General features: G+C 34.0%; 1 protein-coding gene across 2 annotated transcripts in view; it reads right to left on the bottom strand.

Annotated features, from left to right (window-relative positions):
- MSRB3 (methionine sulfoxide reductase B3) overlaps nucleotides 1–19,425 on the bottom strand; it is a 174,091-nt gene that overhangs the window by 122,359 nt on the left and 32,307 nt on the right. The window contains exon 2 of one of the 2 annotated variants that reach the window (XM_066369043.1): nucleotides 17,662–17,785. The exons of the other annotated variant lie outside the window; for it this stretch is intronic. Within the exon in view, the coding sequence (XP_066225140.1) occupies nucleotides 17,662–17,737 (76 nt within the window). The 5' untranslated portion in view covers nucleotides 17,738–17,785. The remainder of the gene's footprint in view (nucleotides 1–17,661; nucleotides 17,786–19,425) is intronic. 2 annotated transcript variants of the gene reach the window in all.

Raw genomic sequence — 19,425 nt, 5'->3', positions numbered from 1 at the left:
ATAAACGAGTGAAAAGAAATATAACTCCAGGACAAGGCAACCTTACTGGCTGCAGTAAAATCGCTTTTCTTTGCCATCCATCACATGGGGAAAGAGGCTTGCACATGGCCCTACCTGCAAAAATTTGTCATGTTTTGAAATTACTAAAAGGAAGCTTGCTTAGTTTCCTCAATATTAAACTCAGCTTCTTTTGAAATATAAAGAAATATTATTTAGGAGTATAAATGCTTTCTACTTCTTTTAAGGCACTGAATGTTCATAGTATGGAAGTTCACTGGAATTAAACTAGGAGAAAATTAACTAACCTGTTACCCTGAGGGAGGAATTGAAGGAGGATATCAGCTTCCAGATTCAGGGCCACCAAGATAGAGTGGTTGAGCCTCTAGGAGAAAATATGAAGGCAGGAAAAGAGTGAACAAGAGGCAGGCAGGAAGTGCACCTTGGAGTAGGCCTGTGGGTTGTCAAACAGCGCCTCTCCTGACATTACACAACCCACGCTGGCCCTGCTTTGACCTGGAAAGAGCCATAGGAAGAGCTGGCGTGTTGGTCTCTCATCTCACTGGACCTCTCCCTCACCCCCCATATTATACTAGGCTTTATCCAAACACCTACTACTTACACTGTTAATATTTTCGAAGAGGTAGGCAGAAATGCTTCCCTGAGAAATGTTTGTCCTCTCAGAACAAGCCTCTCCACAGCTTGAATGCAGAACTGATCTTTCTTAAATAAACAGTTGACTGTGATGGGCCCCATTCTATTCAATTCACTATAGACTTCTTAGACGTCATTTTTTGTTTTTATTCCTTTATTTGTTGGAAGGGTTGTATCTTTGTTGATTTTGTTTCCAAAAAATCATTAATTACAAATTTTACACGATAAAATATCTAGGTTAAAATTATTCTTCCCAATGGCATGGATAATTAAAATCTGTACAATTAAAATTAAACAATTCTGTCCAAAATATTTTTGTTAATACATTTTCATTCATACAAAAAGAGCAATTGTGTTCCCAAAGTTGAGAGAACTAAGCTACCCATCTGTATGTCATTTAGTACAAGAGAAGCAACTGCAGGTTTAAATTACATGGTATTGGATTGCAATTTCCTAACATTGGATGCTTTTCTGCTTTTTTACCTTGAGTCATTTACTAAGGAGTGTTCATAAAAAGTAGCTTAAAGCACAGATGCTTGCAAATCGTTTAGGCAAAGATGTTTCTCTCTTTTTCATTCTCCGTCTCTCAAAAACCTCTCTTTTCTGAAGAAAAAGAATAAAACTGGTTCGTCAGTATTGACGAACCATGTCAAGTATTTGTGTAAGGAGAAAAGGTAAAATTGAAAACATCTGATTGAAGTAAATACAAACATAAAAGCTTTACTGGTGAATGAAGGGTATTGAAGAGACTTTATTTCATAGATTAGAAATTACTTTTGATCTAAACAATCTTAAAAACAGATTATTTTCCACTACAAACCATCTCATTAACTCGTTTTAATGGCAGGCTTTGATAGAGGGCTGCTGTACTCTTTTGTTAGTCTCCGTCTTATTTGGGAGAGGGATAGAGATTTCATTCCAGCTTTCTTTGTTTGTCTTTCAAGAACCACTAAAGCAGTATTCACACAAATTTTGTAGGAATGTGCCCTATGTCATAGCCTACAAATTATTTGGTTTTGGTGCACTTAAAGGTCATCTTCCAAATTAGCAAAATTTTCCTACATCCTGGCTTTTCAACCTTAAATATAAATATTGTTTCCTAACTGTAAGTGAGGTTTGTTCTTTAAGAAATGCTAGTGCTTATTTAAAGTTGTCAATTTTATACATTTTTATTCTTTGGTCATACTATGTTCTCAAAATAATCAGGCTTTTAAAGTGTACCTAATTGCAAAAGGAAGTATCAACTAGAAACAACTATTGTGGTTTTATATGAAACAACTCAATAAGAAGTTAGATTTTAATACATTTCTTGCCACACCGTTTAATAATTAGATGCTTCCTGGACAATTGAAAGCTAAACTATAACATTAGCTCTTTAGCATCATAACCAAAAATTAGGATATACAGTGTGGGGCAAAAGTAGGTTTACCATTGGGAGTATGTGAAAGAGTTTGTTCTTGTATTATTTATGAATTATTGTATTACTTTCCATTCAGACAATTGTGAACCTACTTTTGCCCCACCGCGTATAAACACAGAAAGGCTTCACTTTTGTCTCTGATTTCCCCTCTTCCTATCAGACTCACTTTTCTAAAGTCATATGGTGCCACTGTTAATTTTGAAGAAATCATTTCATTTTGAAATTCTAGAATAATTCATTGGATGGTTTCCCTTTACTATCTTCACTTAGGTACTATAATTTTCTTATTACACAGGGTAATTTAACATTAGTATTATATAACATCTGTTCAATGACCTCTAAATTGGCTTAGAAGTATGTTACGGAAAGATTTTTTCCCTTTATTTAAATGTTTAACAGAGGACTTTGAAGGAAGAAGGGAGTATGTGTGTGTGTGTGTGTGCGCGCGCGCAACACAAAGTATACTTGAAGGGCAACACTGCCACTTTGGTATCTAATCACAGCACCATTCCCTAACAGTAATGTGGTTGTAGATAAGATCCATCTTGGCCCCAAACCAAGGGTACTTATTTACTGAACTATGCCCAAAGTCTCTTTTTATATTAAGACTTGTTCCATGTTATTACCTCAAAAGCAGTCTTGTCTTGAAGCTCCAATGAGAAACTTTTGAACTAAGTAGTAATAAACTTACAGCAAGAGTCCATGTTTTGTCTCTTCTGCTTCCCAGTCATGTGACCAGTGATGAGATTCAGCTGGTTCACACTGGTTAAGCAGAACTGATACCTAATTTTTTGTTGAGTTCAGCGAACCAGTTGTTAAAATAGCACTTGAGATCAGTGTTCTAAGGTAGGCAGCTGGGTAGCCATCCAATATGGAAATCACAAATTATATTCCTTCCTCTCTTTTAATGCTCATCTGTGCAACAGCATATTCTAAGCACCCATAGTAGTGTTCATTCTGTCCATAGGTGAAAAATTTGCAAGTGAGGATGCCAATCAAGAAGCAGTATGGAAATATCTTAAATTATAGTTTTGTTGTTTTTTGTCAAATATTTAATATTTTTTCATTAATATTTTAAAACTCTTTCTTATAATCTAGTTTTGTGTACCTCTCTTATTGTTCTTATTTAAGTATTAAATACATGAAATAATAAACTACCTTTCGATATATTGGTGTTTTATATTGAAAATGATCCTTAGGGCAGAGAACCATTTGTTAAATTATATAAATACCACCACTGCATGTGATCTCAGGCAAGGCAGTCTGACTTTGCACTGACACATCCACAGGTCTTCTCTAAGGATCACTGCAATGATCACTTAGTAAATACTGTCTGAATAAATATAACATTACATTATAATTCTGAGTACAGTAAATTCTGAAGTTAAAACTGTATTTTAAAAGGTAGCCAGGTCAGATATTTCATTGTGCTGCAATATTGCACTAGTAATTATTTTTCTATAATAATTCCCTCAGAACAGTAAAAATGATTAAAGTAGGAATTGAAAGAAGAAAACTAAAATTTAGTGCCTACTATATGCCAGGCACATTTCTAGGCACTTTTAAATAACCATATTTAAGGGCCGGTTGGCTCAGCGGTAGAGCGTCGGCCTGGCGTGCAGGGGACCCGGGTTCGATTCCCGGCCAGGGCACATAAGAGAAGCACCCATTTGCTTCTCCACCCCGCCCTCCTTCCTCTCTGTCTCTCTCTTCCCCTCCCGCAGCCAAGGCTCCATTGGACCAAAGATGGCCCGGGCGCTGGGGATGGCTCCTTGGCCTCTGCCCCAGGCACTAGAGTGGCTCTGGTCGCGGCAGAGCGACGCCCCGGAGGGGCAGAGCATCGCCCCCTGGTGGGCAGAGTGTCGCCCCTGGTGGGCGTGCCAGGTGGATCCCGGTCGGGCGCATGCGGGAGTCTGTCTGACTGTCTCTCCCCGTTTCCAGCTTCAGAAAAATACAAAAAATAAATAAATAAATAAATAAATAACCACATTTAATTATCTCAATAATTCTAAGAGGTAACTGTCATGCCTATTTTACAGATATAGAAACTGAGGCTCATAGGTTTAATATAAGTCAGTAAAGACAAAAAGCAAATAGGTATATTAACTCAAACCCAGAGCTTTCAGACTGCAAAGTCTATGGTCATTATATTTTCCTGTGAGGAAAAAATAAGTTGCAATTTACCTTTTTAATTATGCAATAACTTTCAGCTTAAAAACTATCACTAACAACTTAAGATAATAAGGGAGAAAAATTATAATTGCTACAGACATCCAGAAAAAATAAATACATTTGTCTATTAGCTAACGTCTGTTTTCCCTGTGCTCATTCCTTCAGCATAGGGTCAGTGACAAGGTTCAAACAGGATTCTCACAAAGCCTATAAAACGTTGAAAGGCTTTTTAACTTCCTGTTAAGAAGTTAATCAGATCTGTTACCTAAATCTTAAAGCACTTTTAAGTCATAAATCTTATATTTCAGTGTGAAAAATCAAAACAAAACCTAAAGATTCCATAACTTTAATTTTGCTCCTAGTATCAGAAAAAGAAAATAAAACTATTAAATATTCTCCCAAGATAATAAGCAAATAAGAGATAAGACTATCTTGTTTTGCTTCAGGTTTACTAGGTTAAAACAGTAAAATTCATGTTAAAATATCTTGCTACTATAATTAAAAATAATATACTTTAATTTGCAAAAATACTTTTTTATTTTCAGCTGGTTATTCATTTGTCAATTTGTAAGTCTGAATAAAATTTTATTCCTAATATACTAGTATTAGGAATTTCTAAATAAGTGGGCATTTATAAAGCCATATCTAGTCCATTTTAAAAATAGAATGTAAAATATATTCCATAAACCATTTTTTTGTGTGTTTATTTGTTTTACATGCCAGTAATTCAATAGGGGGTTTAAGAAAAAAAATGCAAAGTACAGGGAAGAAAAACCCATGCTTGTAGAAGCATAACCAATTCTTCTTTTTTCTCAAAGTAGAACTATATAGAAAAAACATTCCTAAGATTAACACACAATCTAAGATGTCATGATACTTTTGCTTACTCTAGTTTCCATGAAACTAGAGTTACAGGACTTACTTTGAAGACCATTGATCCAACATTTTTCTTACTTTTTTTTTTAGGTCATAAAAAATATTGAGTGTTTACGGAGTGCCAGGCACTACACTAAGTAAAATATACTCATTCATTCATTCAATAATTATTTATTGAGCACTTACTATATGCTGGCATTATTCTAAGTACTTAGGATATACCAGTGAACAAAATTAAGATACTACTTTTGTGAAGCTCCCTTAAAAGGCAGCAGGAGTAAATATAGACAGCTAAAACATAATAAAAAATATAAGTGAATTATACAGTCTGTTAGAAGGTAATAAGCATATGAAGGAAAAGAGCAAAACTAAGTAGCAAAGAGGACTGGGCATGCTAGAAATAAGAGCTGTCTTCTTAAATAGAGTGGTCAAGGTAGGTCTCACTGAGAAGGTGACATCTGAGCAAAGCCTAAAGGAAGAGAGAAAGTCAGCTGTGCTGATATCTGAAGGAAGTGCTTTCTGAACACACATTGGAAATGGCCAATGCAAGAGATGAATACACTAAGAATTTCACACTCGAGCAGTAGAGACAGAAACATGTAACCACAACACAAGTATGAAACCTGAATATGAATGGGGTAGATAAGCAACAATTTAAACATGCAAAGAATATGCACTTAAACCAGGAAAACTACAGTGTCTCATATGAGTTTTTTTTTTTACTTCCAAGAGAAATCTTAGTGTATATCTTTTTAGCCAAGTGCTATACTCAAAATATGTAGTTCTCAGAGAGTATATATCCAGCTAAACTTTTAAACAGAAATCAGAGTGCAGGCTTTGCTAATTGACTCCCTTTCAGACTCTAGAAGATCATCATTTCCAATCTGGAGTCACGCGTAAGAGGATACTCAATAGATGTTCCACGTGTTGAATTTCTGATGGACCTAGACAGCAAAATCCTTTAGCCAAACAATGCTCTTACCCTTCAGAACCACTTCAATAACTCTCCCCTTCAGGGTAATCTTGCAGGTAATGTCAGGGAACATGTATAACTAAAGAAAGCATAAAATTAGAACCTCAACTTTTAAAAAACATTCTTAATTTTTTCACAATCATATTCAGTTTAATTTTATCTGTCCTCCAAGTCTGAAATATAACACAAAGAAATAAAACACCAGATCTTAGGAGTCAGAAAGCAGACAACTATTCCTTTTTATGATAAGGATTTTTGCTTTCTATATGTGAGAAAAATAATATTTTTATGTCATAAATAATCACATTTTATGCCTCTTTGCTGTTTTTCTATCAGTTCACCTAAAACAGTTCTATAGATCAGTTTCAGTTATATTCTACTGATGCATGCACAGAGTTCTAATTAACATCAAAGAACATTATAAGCATGCCAAGGCAACCTTCCATCTTAAACTTCTTGAATTAAACAAGACCCTACGTTTTGTGGTGCATAGTTGAATGATAACATAGGTCTTCTGGTTCCATACTGAAATAGATAAACTAAAAAACATTTTCAAGCAAGTTTTTTTTCCAAGTAAATACTCTGAAAAATTCACCCCTATTCTGTTCACTCCTTTCATCTGGATACCCTCAGTATTAGTGTATTTACTCTGCAAGGTACTATTTACACAGGCTAGAGCATTTTGCAATTATTCTCAAATGCCCTCAGTTATTTCTGCTTTATATTCTTTGAAGATACAAACTGTTGAGCCTAATATTAATTCACACTTTCTACAACTACTTATCAAACATCAACAGTGAATCGAGAAGTATGATGAACACTGAAAAGTTAAAAACGAGTAAGTCAAGGTTTCTGCCCTAGAAGAGTAAGTATTCTAGCAGGAAGATGAGAAAAACAATCAACACAATGTGCAGTCTTAGAGTAAAAGAATATGCAAAATTTTATGTAAAGAGAGTTTTAACAAAGAAGACATTTTTTGCCCACCTAGATTGACTCTGTCCAGTTACAATTACGACGTGGAAAACTCACATAATTTGTAGAAACAGCATCTATGGGGTCAGAGGGCCAGAGGAGATTCAAATAGGGAAGAAAATTCCATCTACACAAGCTGAAAGATGTAGTGTAATCAAATGTGTACAATGTCAAGGTGGTAAGTATCTTATCCTGATTAAAGGAATTCAGAGTCTTTTGTATAAGTGGTATCAATCAGCTAACCTAACAAAGCAAAAAAAAAAAAAAAAAAAAAAAAACAGGATAAAACATAGATTCAGATTTCTTAGATGAGGAATTAAGACAATAAGGCAGTTTTTAAAAATAAGGGGTAAATGTGCAAACATTTTCTCACTGTAAATCAATAGGAGTAAATATATTTCACACAACTAATGCCCATTAATGACTTAGAATTCTAGCCTTTAATAAGTTCTCATTTGTGAAAAGGCATGATTTTCTCGAGAGGAGACAATGGAGAGCTTTGCTTCTACATTCATCCTGATGAAACGTTCACCTGAATGATGCTATAAGATAGAAACCACATTTTACATTTATTTGTGTTACAGATTTTTAAGTTCATGTGTAGTGGTCATTTTATCAGCTATTCTTTCTTTAAGTATCAAAAAGAACTAGAGCACGCATCAACTCTTCAAAGTGTCATGCAAATTCCAAGAGCAATGATTTTTTATACTAACGTGGACGATAAAGCCTAGTATTTAAGAAAATATTTGTCTTGCAAGGCATTTGAGTAAAAAGAGAATTTTTAAAGGCACTTCCATTATCAAATGACAGTAGTGGAAGAGAAAGTCATTTAACTTCAAGTCTATCTGATTGCATGTGAAACGTCTGACAAAGTTGGAGTTCCCTGTTTTTAATTTTTTTTTTTCCCCAGTATGGGTCTTCACTAGAATATCACAGCCCATACAGAGAAAAAAAATTAAAAACAGACAGGTTCATTTCCATTCTGCATTTCACATGCAATCAAAAAGACTTGCAAAAAACCAGCTTTCTCTCCCATCCTCCCTTGTCCCTTTGGGAACACAGACTGCTAGGGAGATGAGAGGTAACCAGCCACATAAAGGAAGGAAAGGAGCCCCCACTCATATTGTTATGCAGAATTTTATTTAAATGTAACATTAAGTATTCATTAGAAAAAAATAAAATTTATGTTGTCCAAAAGCTCGGCTTTGTAAATTTAAATAGAATTTAAAATCTAATTAACCACAATGAGCAGAAAACAAGTTAATCAATGAGAGAGCTAAATCTTAGTCTATACATTCTAAAAAAATCTAGTCGATTCTGGAGAAAAAAAGTAAAAAATATTACAACTGTATCACCCAGATTATTAAAGAAAATGCATAGGATTCTCTTGAATTATTCACTGTCTCCTGGAGGGACAGTGCAGGTGTCTATTTCAGTCATTTTTGCATGCCCAACAACTTGCAGAGTGCCTGGGCAAGAATAAGCGCTAAATAAATACATGTTGCATTTAAATATTTATTCAACTCTACATTTTAATTATTGCTATTTAAATTCTCTTCCTAAAAGATATTTTCTAAATGATGTTTCTTAGAATTTAGTTTAAAAACTGCAACAATATTTGCTTAATAAATCAGTGAAATTGTAAAAAGAATAAATGATAGATTAATCTTTTCCCCTCTACTACTACTCTGAGTCCTTTATTACCACTCCAGTGTTCCATATTCAAATCTTTTATGACTAATATTCTATTAACCCTCTAGATTTAAGATTATGAGATTTCCTAGTCCAGCGTTCCCCAAAAGGTATACTAGCTCTGAAAATAAATGCTAAAGTCATTCCTCTTGGGTGTGGGGGAGAGCTTCCATAGTCAAAACAGATTAGGGAAATCTAGTTCACATAAATTTCTTAACTAAGACCTCTTATTCTGATGTGTATTATTAAAAATGTGGTGTTTTGACACACCATTATTTTATGCTCTACCAGAAAATACAAAAAGAGTTGCCAATCAAACTATGACACAATGCTTTATTATCACAATGATTTTTTAAGCTGCATTCTGATTACTAAAATAAAATGTAAAAGCAGTGCATCTCGGAATTTATAAAATTTGGTAATATGCAGTTTCTCAGTTTGATGATGGGGTCTGATGTACAGAGTAGTAATAGAACTAGTGTTCCTCAGATCATAGTTATTTTTTGAATTTTTATGAGTTTATTTGAGCCAAACTGACAACATATGCTGGGGAGCAAGATCTCATGCTCCTTCAGAATAGAATTTAGAAAATGATGAACTTCTAGTCCAAATCCCACATGAGGAAGCCAAAACCCAAAGAAGTTACTTGACATGGTCACACACCTGGTTAATGAGAGCCAGGTTCTCTTGTCTGCAGTTTTCCTCTCTTAATTTATTCATTCATTACATTTCTCTCTTGAACTCCTGCTTTGTTGTGCTTTAACATGCCGATCTTTTACTAACCCATGTGCCCACATTCCATTCCCACCCCCATGCGGCCACCCGACCCCCACAACTCCTGCTAATTACATCTATACATTCCTTCAACGTCCTTCAGAAGAACTGTCATTGGTTCAAATCCTATCCTATGCCACTCTGAGCAGAAGCACAATGCTTCTCATTTCTTCTACTTCCCCCTCCGTAGTAAAGCAAAAAAGGAGGTGCTTCTATATAGATTCACAAAACCATCAAGTATATAACTTCCTTCATCCTATAGATAACAAAACTTGGACCCAAATGTCCATCTTTCTCACCAGAATGTACATTCCTTAAAAACAGAGATCACATTATCTACCATGTGGCATTATTTTGATACATACAATGGTGCTACTTATTCACACCCATTCATTGATTCAACAAATATGTATTGAACACCTATTAAATGATAGACACAATTCTAGTTGCTGAGATGTAGTAGTGAACTAAATAGACCAAAGACAGACAAATAAACAGTCTTTCTGAAGCTACTTTGCAGTAAGCAAGGGTTTTCCTGTATGTATTAGGAAGAGATTTCAACTGATTAAACCCATCATCTTCGCCAGACTAATTTCATGTATCACACCCTCTTTTTTGAAAAATAATTTTTTTCTAGTTATTGTTCCATACAGCCAGAGATTAAAGTTGCACAGAATAGATTGCTGGGAAATGTCAGATAATGTTAACACCTGAGGCTAATATCTAATTGTGAAAAATTTAACAAGAATGTTATTTCATTCTCAGTTTACAGATGAAGAATAGGAATAAAAGGTACAAAACAGAGTCTAAGGGTCAAAAAAACAGGTTGGTGGTAGAAACAAACCATTGCATACAAATTAAGCCTTCCAATCTGTTTCTTCATCAATACCAATAATATAATTGCAAGCTCTGAAACTTATGATGTTATCTAAAATTTGCATAAGATATATAAAAATATTAATCAAAATGGAATAGAATATGAAGAGCTGTATCATTCTGGGAGCTAACATACATTTCTGCAACAAAACAAAATCTTAAAACATATAACTATAAAATTTTAAATTTTCTTTGCTTGCTTAAAATTCAAATAATCTAATGATTTAAATTAGCATTCCATTCTTTATAATTATGTGGCTGAATATAATAAATATATATAGTATTGAAAGAAATGCTTATCATAGTAGTTATTGAGTAAATTTATTTTTTCTTTTGTTTTTTAAATTTAAATTCTATAAATGTATAGCTCTTACAAGTCACCTAAATAACCGATATCTTTATCATCTCATGGTATATTTTTCAGAACATGCATTTTTATGTGACTAATACAAGTGCAAATTTACTAAATATGAAAAAATAAGGTGAAATAAATGAGATAAGGATTTGCAGCTGCATTGCAGTAAAATTTATTTAAAACATTTAAAATTAAAATGTATCTAGCAAAAGCAACCATGAGAAATTTAATCTCTAAATAAAATGTTTAGGATGAAGCTATACACTAGAAAAAACTGATAATGAAAATTTCTCAAGTATCTAGCCTCTATATGTGATTTTTTGTGACTTGTCATTCATGCCTCATTCCTTCATTAAGCACATGTTTGTAGAGGGTCAAAGGTGGCTCAGTCTTGTTTTAATAACTCCTTCTATGATCTGTTAGATAACATTATTGTGAACATATTTAGATAAACAAACATCTATATAATTCCTCGAAAAGTCCATATTGTCTAGATAATGTAACCCTGTAGAATTATCATTTGTTTTTAGAACACATACATGTTTCACATTTACAGTCATTGTTAACTAGCGAATTTTTCAAACAAAACTAATATTTATTTTATGTTTAGTTTATGTCCATTTTATCTATGATGCTGTGATTAAAATATAATATGAAAATATTTCATTGTTAACAAAATATTAACAAAATCCACACTTAACAAACCATATGCCCAACACATTATTTGTACAAATGCAATGTTCTATAATATTTAGCATTGTGAACAAATAATTTTATAAACTCATGGAGTAATTAGATGCTGCATAGCAAGTTTTCAACATTAACTAAAACTTTATTATATTATAGAGTTTCTAAAACATTTTGTTTTAGAAAACACATATACATCAGAGTACTTATTAATCACAATTTTAAATATAAATTTTCTTAATTTCCAAAAATATTTTAATTCATGCAGAAAAAAAAACCAATTCATGCTTAACAGTCAACGTGTTAAACTAGTAACATTTTCAAGATTCTATAAAAATTCAAAACATAGCAAAACAAAATGTGAAGTTTTCTTCAATTCATGGGTGGTCTGCTGAAGAAAATTTAGCTGCATATAAAACTATAAGTTATTGTTAAATCAGCTATTTGGATTCAAGATAAGTTAATTTATGAAAGCTTGTTTTAGTTTATAGAAAGCCTTCACATGAAAGACAATTTCAATGAGATGTCCAAGCATAAGGGAGTTGGAATCCTACTGAAAATGGAAAAAGGTTTTGCACTCCACAAATATTGTTTGAACATTAATATAAGCAGAAAAATTTGTGCTTTGTAAATCCATGTGGTCCTAACTGCATATTCTTTACATACTTTTGTTTAAGTTTTCACAATGCACCTGTGTGCTAGTATCAATACCCTTTCATGCTGTGAAAGAATGTAAATCTAGTGCCATCTACTGGAAAAGGTGGATTCTATTCAATCAATTAATTGCAAATTATTTTTTGAATCATGTGAGTTGAAATTTGCATGTCTCTTTTTAAAAAAACAAATTTTCTTTTATTCCCAAAAAAATCTTACCCCAAAGGATTTTTAATATAATTAAATACAGTAAGATGAACATGTAAGAATGGTGATACTGTAGAAGAGAGGGCATTAATCTAAACACGTGGAAGAGAATTCCATAGGTGGTATCAATAGAGAAATCAGAAATATTGTGTTCTGATCAGTTTAGTTTCAGTTTGGTTTCTTTTAAAACATAGGTTCTGAACCTATGGGCAACAAAAATACTTGAAATTATATGAAATACTGTGTGTAGGTATACATATGTTTTTCTAAAGAAGTCATAATTTTTATCAAATAACCATGAAGATAGTTCATCTTTGCATGACCCAAAAAGGTTTCTAAAAACTAAAATAGCCAATTATTCAGTAGGTAAAAAACACACTGGTGACTTCAATTACTTTTTAAAAGATAAATATAATGTCAGATGCCAGTAATGAACAACTCCCAACTCAAACTAGAATAGTAGGTAGTACTTATTTATGGATGTTGCTTTGGTACATATATTTTTACCAGCATTTCCTCTTTATAAATGGAGAATTTAAAACACAACAAACAATATTAATTTGCTCCAGAAAAAAGTGATCAAAAAGAGCCAGAATTCTTAATTCTCATAATTATAATATGCACTTATTCCCTTCACCAAAACTCAAACTGAAAGAAAATGTAAAACCAAATCTGTATAACACACATTGAATCTGTGTTATTTGTTTAGTTTCAATGTGATTCAGACCTAAAATATCTACTACAATATATTAATACCATAAAGTGAGAAAAGAGACATTGTTTTTCACTCAAAAGGCAACCAAACTATCAACTTTACTTTGACTCTTCCCATATAAAGACTCTCAAATAAATTTGTATCTCTGTTACAGCTATCACTTCACCTACATGCAAACTTTCCAAATGTTTATTCATTCATCTAACAATATTTATTAAGTGCCAGGCACTGTGCTAAGCTCTGAAGCCACAAGTCCCTGATTCATAGAGAGTTCTAGTTATATAGATTATATTCTATGACTTACAAACACTATTTGCAAGGTTATTTCTTTTTAAGACCTCTACTTTCTACATTAGAACAAACTGCCACTAAAGTCAAGTAAGAGTAACAACCATATATTACATGTATGATGTTACAGAAGAGTATAACTTATCATTGTAATTAGTACTATTTAGACAAATACTCTCACTTGGCTGAAAGCTAGCATGATTGCTAGGCTAAACTACAATTAGACTTAATTTTTATCAAACATTGAGACTATGTATAATATTGTGCCTCTTAATCCCTCCTCAAATAATACTTTGGTCTTGATTTAGAGGTAAGGAATTCCAGTGTTCAAACATGGAACATATTCCTGTCATTCCGCCACAACCTAGCAGACTTTTCTGTAAATTCTCAGCCACTGATTAGTGCTGAGTTTTAAGATTTACTTTAGCCAAAGCCAAAAATAAAAACAAATGACAGTTAATAAAAATCACAGAATTTCAGAATCTAATAGATTATCTAACTTGAATTTCTAGTTTTAAAGATAAAGAGACTAAGATCTGGAAAGGTTTACTCTTATGATCAAGGTCACAGAAGTTAATTACAGAGCTGTAGTTAGAATTTTCTGACTCTAATTCCAGTGCTCTTTTTAATACATAAAAGAAACTGTTATAGGAAATTAAGAAGAAATTCTGAGAGAGAAAAATTACCTTTAATTATAAACATGAGCAAACCATAACTCAGAGGCACTTAATAAGCTCTAAGTTAAAATTATGCTTTATTAAAAAATAAGAAGTAAAGGAAGTCAAAGCTGAAAAATGATAGATCACTCTTCTGGGATATGGCCTTAATATAGGTCAATACGGTTATAATCAACTTTAAGAGCCTGTTCCAATTATTTTTTAGTTCTAGAATTATTTCATATTGAATAATACCTGAAATTAGTAGGGTACTGGCTAAGGAGCAGAAATCTTTTTGATTTACAGAGATTTTTGTTGTAATGTGTTTTGACTGGGGAACAGTAAATTAAAGCAAGACTTCAAACTTTCACCTTAATTTCCTATATCTCCTATTTTGACCTCTTCCCTCCCTACTATAAGGACTAGAATTCCCACTGAGATTTTATTTTTATTTTTCAAAATTTTAATAGTTTGATTCATTATCATTGAACATAATTTCTTCAACATTTATATATTTCTACAAGTAAAATTCTGTTTGAGAAATCAATGATAAAGATTTTGCTAATATTCAATATAATGAAAATATTGAAAGACTGAGTTTCATAACACTTTAAAAAGTAAGTGGTGCTTAAATGGCTAAGGAATTATGGAATACTATTCTAGCCAATTCATTTATCAAAGTAAAATGGGTTTTCAGGCCAAAAAGAGATTTTCTTTGAGCTTCCATCTGTACAGGGTAACAATAAAAGAAATGTGTTGTTTATTTATAGGACTTGAATTCTGGTTCAGCACAGGATATATAAGTAATATAAAGAGGTTAAAATAACATAATGAGATGGTTGTTTCTCAAACATAAAGTGTATTTGTGGTTCCTATTATAATAAAAATAGTTAAGTGAAAAATGGGACTAATTTAAATGATTTAAAATGTCAATTGTACTAGAAAATTACAAAAATATATATAACTATAGATATGTATTGTAAACTTAGTGAACAGTTATATATGTTGCTTGCTAGATGCCAGCCACTGTTTTAAGTGGTTTTCACACTGTAATTTATTTCATTCCCTCAGCAACCCTTTCCAGTGAGTACTATTATTGTTCTAATAACAATAGAAATAAGAAAGCCAAGACATACAGCTAGTTAACTGGCAAAGCCAGATTTTAAATCCAGTCAAACTTCAGAATTTATGTGCTTAAGCACTACATTATTATGATTACTTCTTAAGAATTATCAGCTTTGTTGAATTTATATTTGAATTGTTTTGATATCAAAATTTAAAGACACTTATATCTCAATTAAAGAATTTCATTATGAAACTCTTTAATTCCATGATTGTCATATTTCAAGGAATACCCCATTAAATAATAAATTGTTTCTGTAAATACTTAGCCTCCTCTGTGTATAACATACTCATGTTATAAGAGCTGTGCTGAGGCCCTGGCCTGTTAGCTCAGTGGTAGAGTGTCGGCCCGGCGTCTGGATGTCCTAGGTTCAACTCCTGGTCACACCATACAGGAGAAGCACCCATCTGCTTCTCCCCCACCCACCTCTCCCAATCTCTCTCTCTCCTCCCCCTGCAGTCATGGCTCGATTGGAGTGAGTTGGTCCTGGGCACTGAGGATGGCTCCATGGCCTCTGCCTCGGGTGCTAAGAAGAGCTCAGTTGCTGAGCAACTGAGCAATGCCCCAGATGGGCACGGCATCAGCCTCTAGTGGGCTTGCTGGGTGGATCCTGGTCTGGGCCCCCCGGGAGTCTGTCCCTGCCTCTCCTCCTCTCACTGAATAAAAAAAAACAAAAAAAAACAAGATCTATGCTGGTGCTCTCACGTTAGGGTTTTTTCAGTGGAGAACAAAGCTATGTATAAGTTAATTAACTTTCATACTCCAATTATTATGAGTAATATATCATTGTGGAAAGTTCCACATGGCACAGGGACTACATTGGTTAATGTTCTCCCTCAAACTTATATACAACTCAACAGACAGACCTTGTCAGTTTTACTACCTGAATCTCTCTCTAATCCAACCTTCTTCTTTCCAAACCAACTGTAATGACCATTGTTAAGGCTCTCAGCACTTTCTGAGTCCCTCCAGTCTCAAAGTCCTCCAATATACTCTATGAGGGCAATGCAGGGCGTGGCTGGTGGGGGAGGCAAAGGGACTGAGAGGAGTGATTGGGGCCCCCATGCGTTAAGCTTCCTTAGCTTCTCATGTCACCACTAACAAATATAACATCTACTTAAAAACAAACAAACAAACAGATATTTACTATTCAAAGACAACTTTAAGAGAAATGCCCTATCCTCCCTTTTAGTCAAGTTGCCATCCCAGCCTTACAGAAACATCTGAAACCAGCACTGACCTTCCACCATACTAATTCAATAATCATAAAATGCAAATCAAGTCATGCCAGTCTCCCTTCATCCCTTCCCAAGATTTAAATTCCTTAAAACGTCACCTAAGGTGCTTCCCCATCTGGTAGCCTTTCTTCCTCATCTCTTCCACTTGCCTCACCCACCCAAGCTGGCCTGGCTCTGAGCATGCATACCTTGCTCTTTCAGGCATACCTTGATGTTTTGCCCATGCTACTTCATATATTAGAAATATCCTTCCCCATCTTTGGACATCTGGCTGACTGTTACTCGTAGATTGAGATTCAGCTCAAACTTCATATCCTCTATGAGGTCCTCTTTAAATTCAGAGACCTTCCTTCCCTTCCAAAATTTCTTCCCTTAAGCAAAGAGCTAGTACCCTCCTCATCTGGATTCCCCTCAAGTCCCCAGCATATAAATACCCTGAGACTAGTCTTAGCACCGTGTGGTTCAATGGTTCTCAACAGCTCCATCTCCATCTTGTACTAGTTAGAGCAATTGGCTTGATCTTGTTTATCACTGTATCCTCATTGCTTCACACAATGCCTGGCACTCAATGAATGTTTGATGAGTCGGAATTAAATTCCCTATCCAAAATAGTAATAGAGGTAGGTATGTTAATAGAAAATATAAATAATATTGACAATAATGTTCACAGAAAATATCTGACCATTGTGATTTTCATAATAAAATATTAAACTTATATTATACACATAATGAAATTTTAGAATTTCCTGCTATACTTGTTTAAAAGCATAAAATACATTTTTTTAAAAGTGTAGTGGTTCTAATTTAAGAACCAGTTGATACATGCTATATTAGTTCTGTTGATTTGGTCACTGTTAAGTAGATTTTTTTCTGTTTAACTATAATAACTAACTGACTTTACTAAAGTTGTTCATTTTAATTTTTCTACGTGGTTGTATGTAGAATGAAAAGCATTTAATTATCCTTTAACAAGATGAATGTCCTATTTTGTGTGATTTGGGGCAGTTTCTTATCAAGACTACCAGCCTCTTATGAACAATATTATGATTTTCAGATGTGCAGTGTGCATTAAATAACAAGAAGATATCATGAAATATTAGTGACAATTATATACTAAGCTAGGAAACTGCACAATGTTTCCAAAGGTTGTAAGGATTGTGGAAATGAGTATTACTCAAAGTAGAATGGTGATTTATAACCAATTTCCATCTTCAAATTAGGGCCCAAGTAAAAAAATTAAATTTAGCAAAGTATTACGGTGTATCATTTCCTGCAGCAGAAACACCCACCCAGATCAGTGCCCTCACTAGGTACAGTACAAGAAGCAGCCACCTGAGGGAAGCCCACAGGCTCGAAGGGCCACTGGCTGGCTCTTTGTCACCAAATGCAGCAGGTTGAATGCAGACATCACTGTGATATCTTCAACAAAACGAGAGGCAAAGAAGAGGGGCAAGAGCTGAGTAGGAGAAAAAAGAAAAAAAATTAAAACATCACAAATGTTAAAGACATTCATTGCACAATTGAAGGTTATAGTTTTATCTGGAACTGAACACTCATACACAAAGCTAATAAATTTCAAATACCGATTTTCCACCTGGCGAGCTTACTTGCACTGCAAGATTATTTATATTTTACGAATAAAATATACATAATGATAGTATAATCTATGACTATATTTTGCAAGCAGTTCAGAAAAGAGACAAACTTTTTAAAACAGTTGAAAGGAATTAGCATTTACTAAATTCGTACCATGTGGCAGGAACTGTCTGGGGCAGGGGTCCCCAAACTTTTTACACAGGGGGCCAGTTCACTGTCCCACAGACCATTGGAGGGCCAGACTATAAAAAAAACTATGAACAAATCCCTATGCACACTGCACATCTTATTTTAAAGTAAAAAAACAAAACAGGAATACAATATTTAAAATAAAGAACAAGTAAATTTAAATCAACAAACTGACCAGTATTTCAATGGGAACTATGCTCCTCTCACTGACCACCAATGAAAGAGGTGCCCCTTCTGGAAGTGCAGCAGGGGTGGATAAATGGCCTCAGGGGGCCACATGGGGCCCACAGGCCATAGTTTGGGGACCCCTGGTCTGGGGCCTAATAAACATATTGTATCATTTCATTCTTGCAATAAACCTAGGAGGTAGGTAGTTTTTGTCTTTGTTTTTTTTTTACAGAGAGTCAGAGAGAAGGATAGACAGGGACAGACAGACAGACAGGAATGGAGAGAGATGAGAAGCATCAATCATTAGTTTTTCCTTGTGCATTGCAACACCTTAATTGTTCATTGATTGCCTTCTCATACGTGCCTTGAGCATGGGCCTTCAGCAGACTGAGTGACCCCTTGCTCGAGCCAGCGACCTTGGGCACAAGCTGGTGAGTTTTTGCTCAAACCAAATGAGCCCTCGCTCAAGCTGGCAACCTTGGGGTCTCGAACCTGGGTCTTCTGCATCCTAGTCCAATGCTCTAGCCACTGCGCCACCTCCCGGTCAGGCAGGAGGTAGGTTTTATCCTCCAATAAATATGTGAGGAAAACGAGGCTCAAAGGTCCAAGGGCAAAAAGCAAATAACCAGTGAAAAAGGATTAAAAAACCCTGTTATATCTGCTGCAAAGCCATGTTCTTTCCTTACACCACACTGCTTTCTTCCAACAACTTTTGCAAATCGCCCTCCCTGGAGAAGAATGTAAAATATTGTAAGATTAAGAGATTTCTTTTATTAGAGTTTCATTTTTTATTACTAGAGAGCCAAATAACCTAGGGACTACTAAGAGACTTCACTTTAGAAACAGTGTTAAGTTTGAACAAAGTATAGCAAATATGAATTTTTCATTTGATTTTACAGTTTATAATTTCTAGGTCAATAATATTCACAAGCTAGTCTTAAAAATGGTAAAGTATTTTTAAAAGTTTTTAGAATTGAGCCATGTGGAAGAATCTCAAAATTATGTGAGTGATAAACTTCAGAGAAAAGTTAGTATTTTTTTTCAAGTTTTGTACAACCTTTCAGTTGGTAAAGATTAACTTCAAATGAAGATGGAAAATAATAGATTAATATTAACTTCTAATTTTTATTTAAAATTAGCACT

The sequence above is a fragment of the Saccopteryx leptura genome, chromosome 2 (assembly GCF_036850995.1).
Source record: "Saccopteryx leptura isolate mSacLep1 chromosome 2, mSacLep1_pri_phased_curated, whole genome shotgun sequence".
Classification (NCBI taxonomy): domain Eukaryota; kingdom Metazoa; phylum Chordata; class Mammalia; order Chiroptera; family Emballonuridae; genus Saccopteryx; species Saccopteryx leptura.
This window is presented reverse-complemented; position numbering and strand designations above follow the sequence as displayed.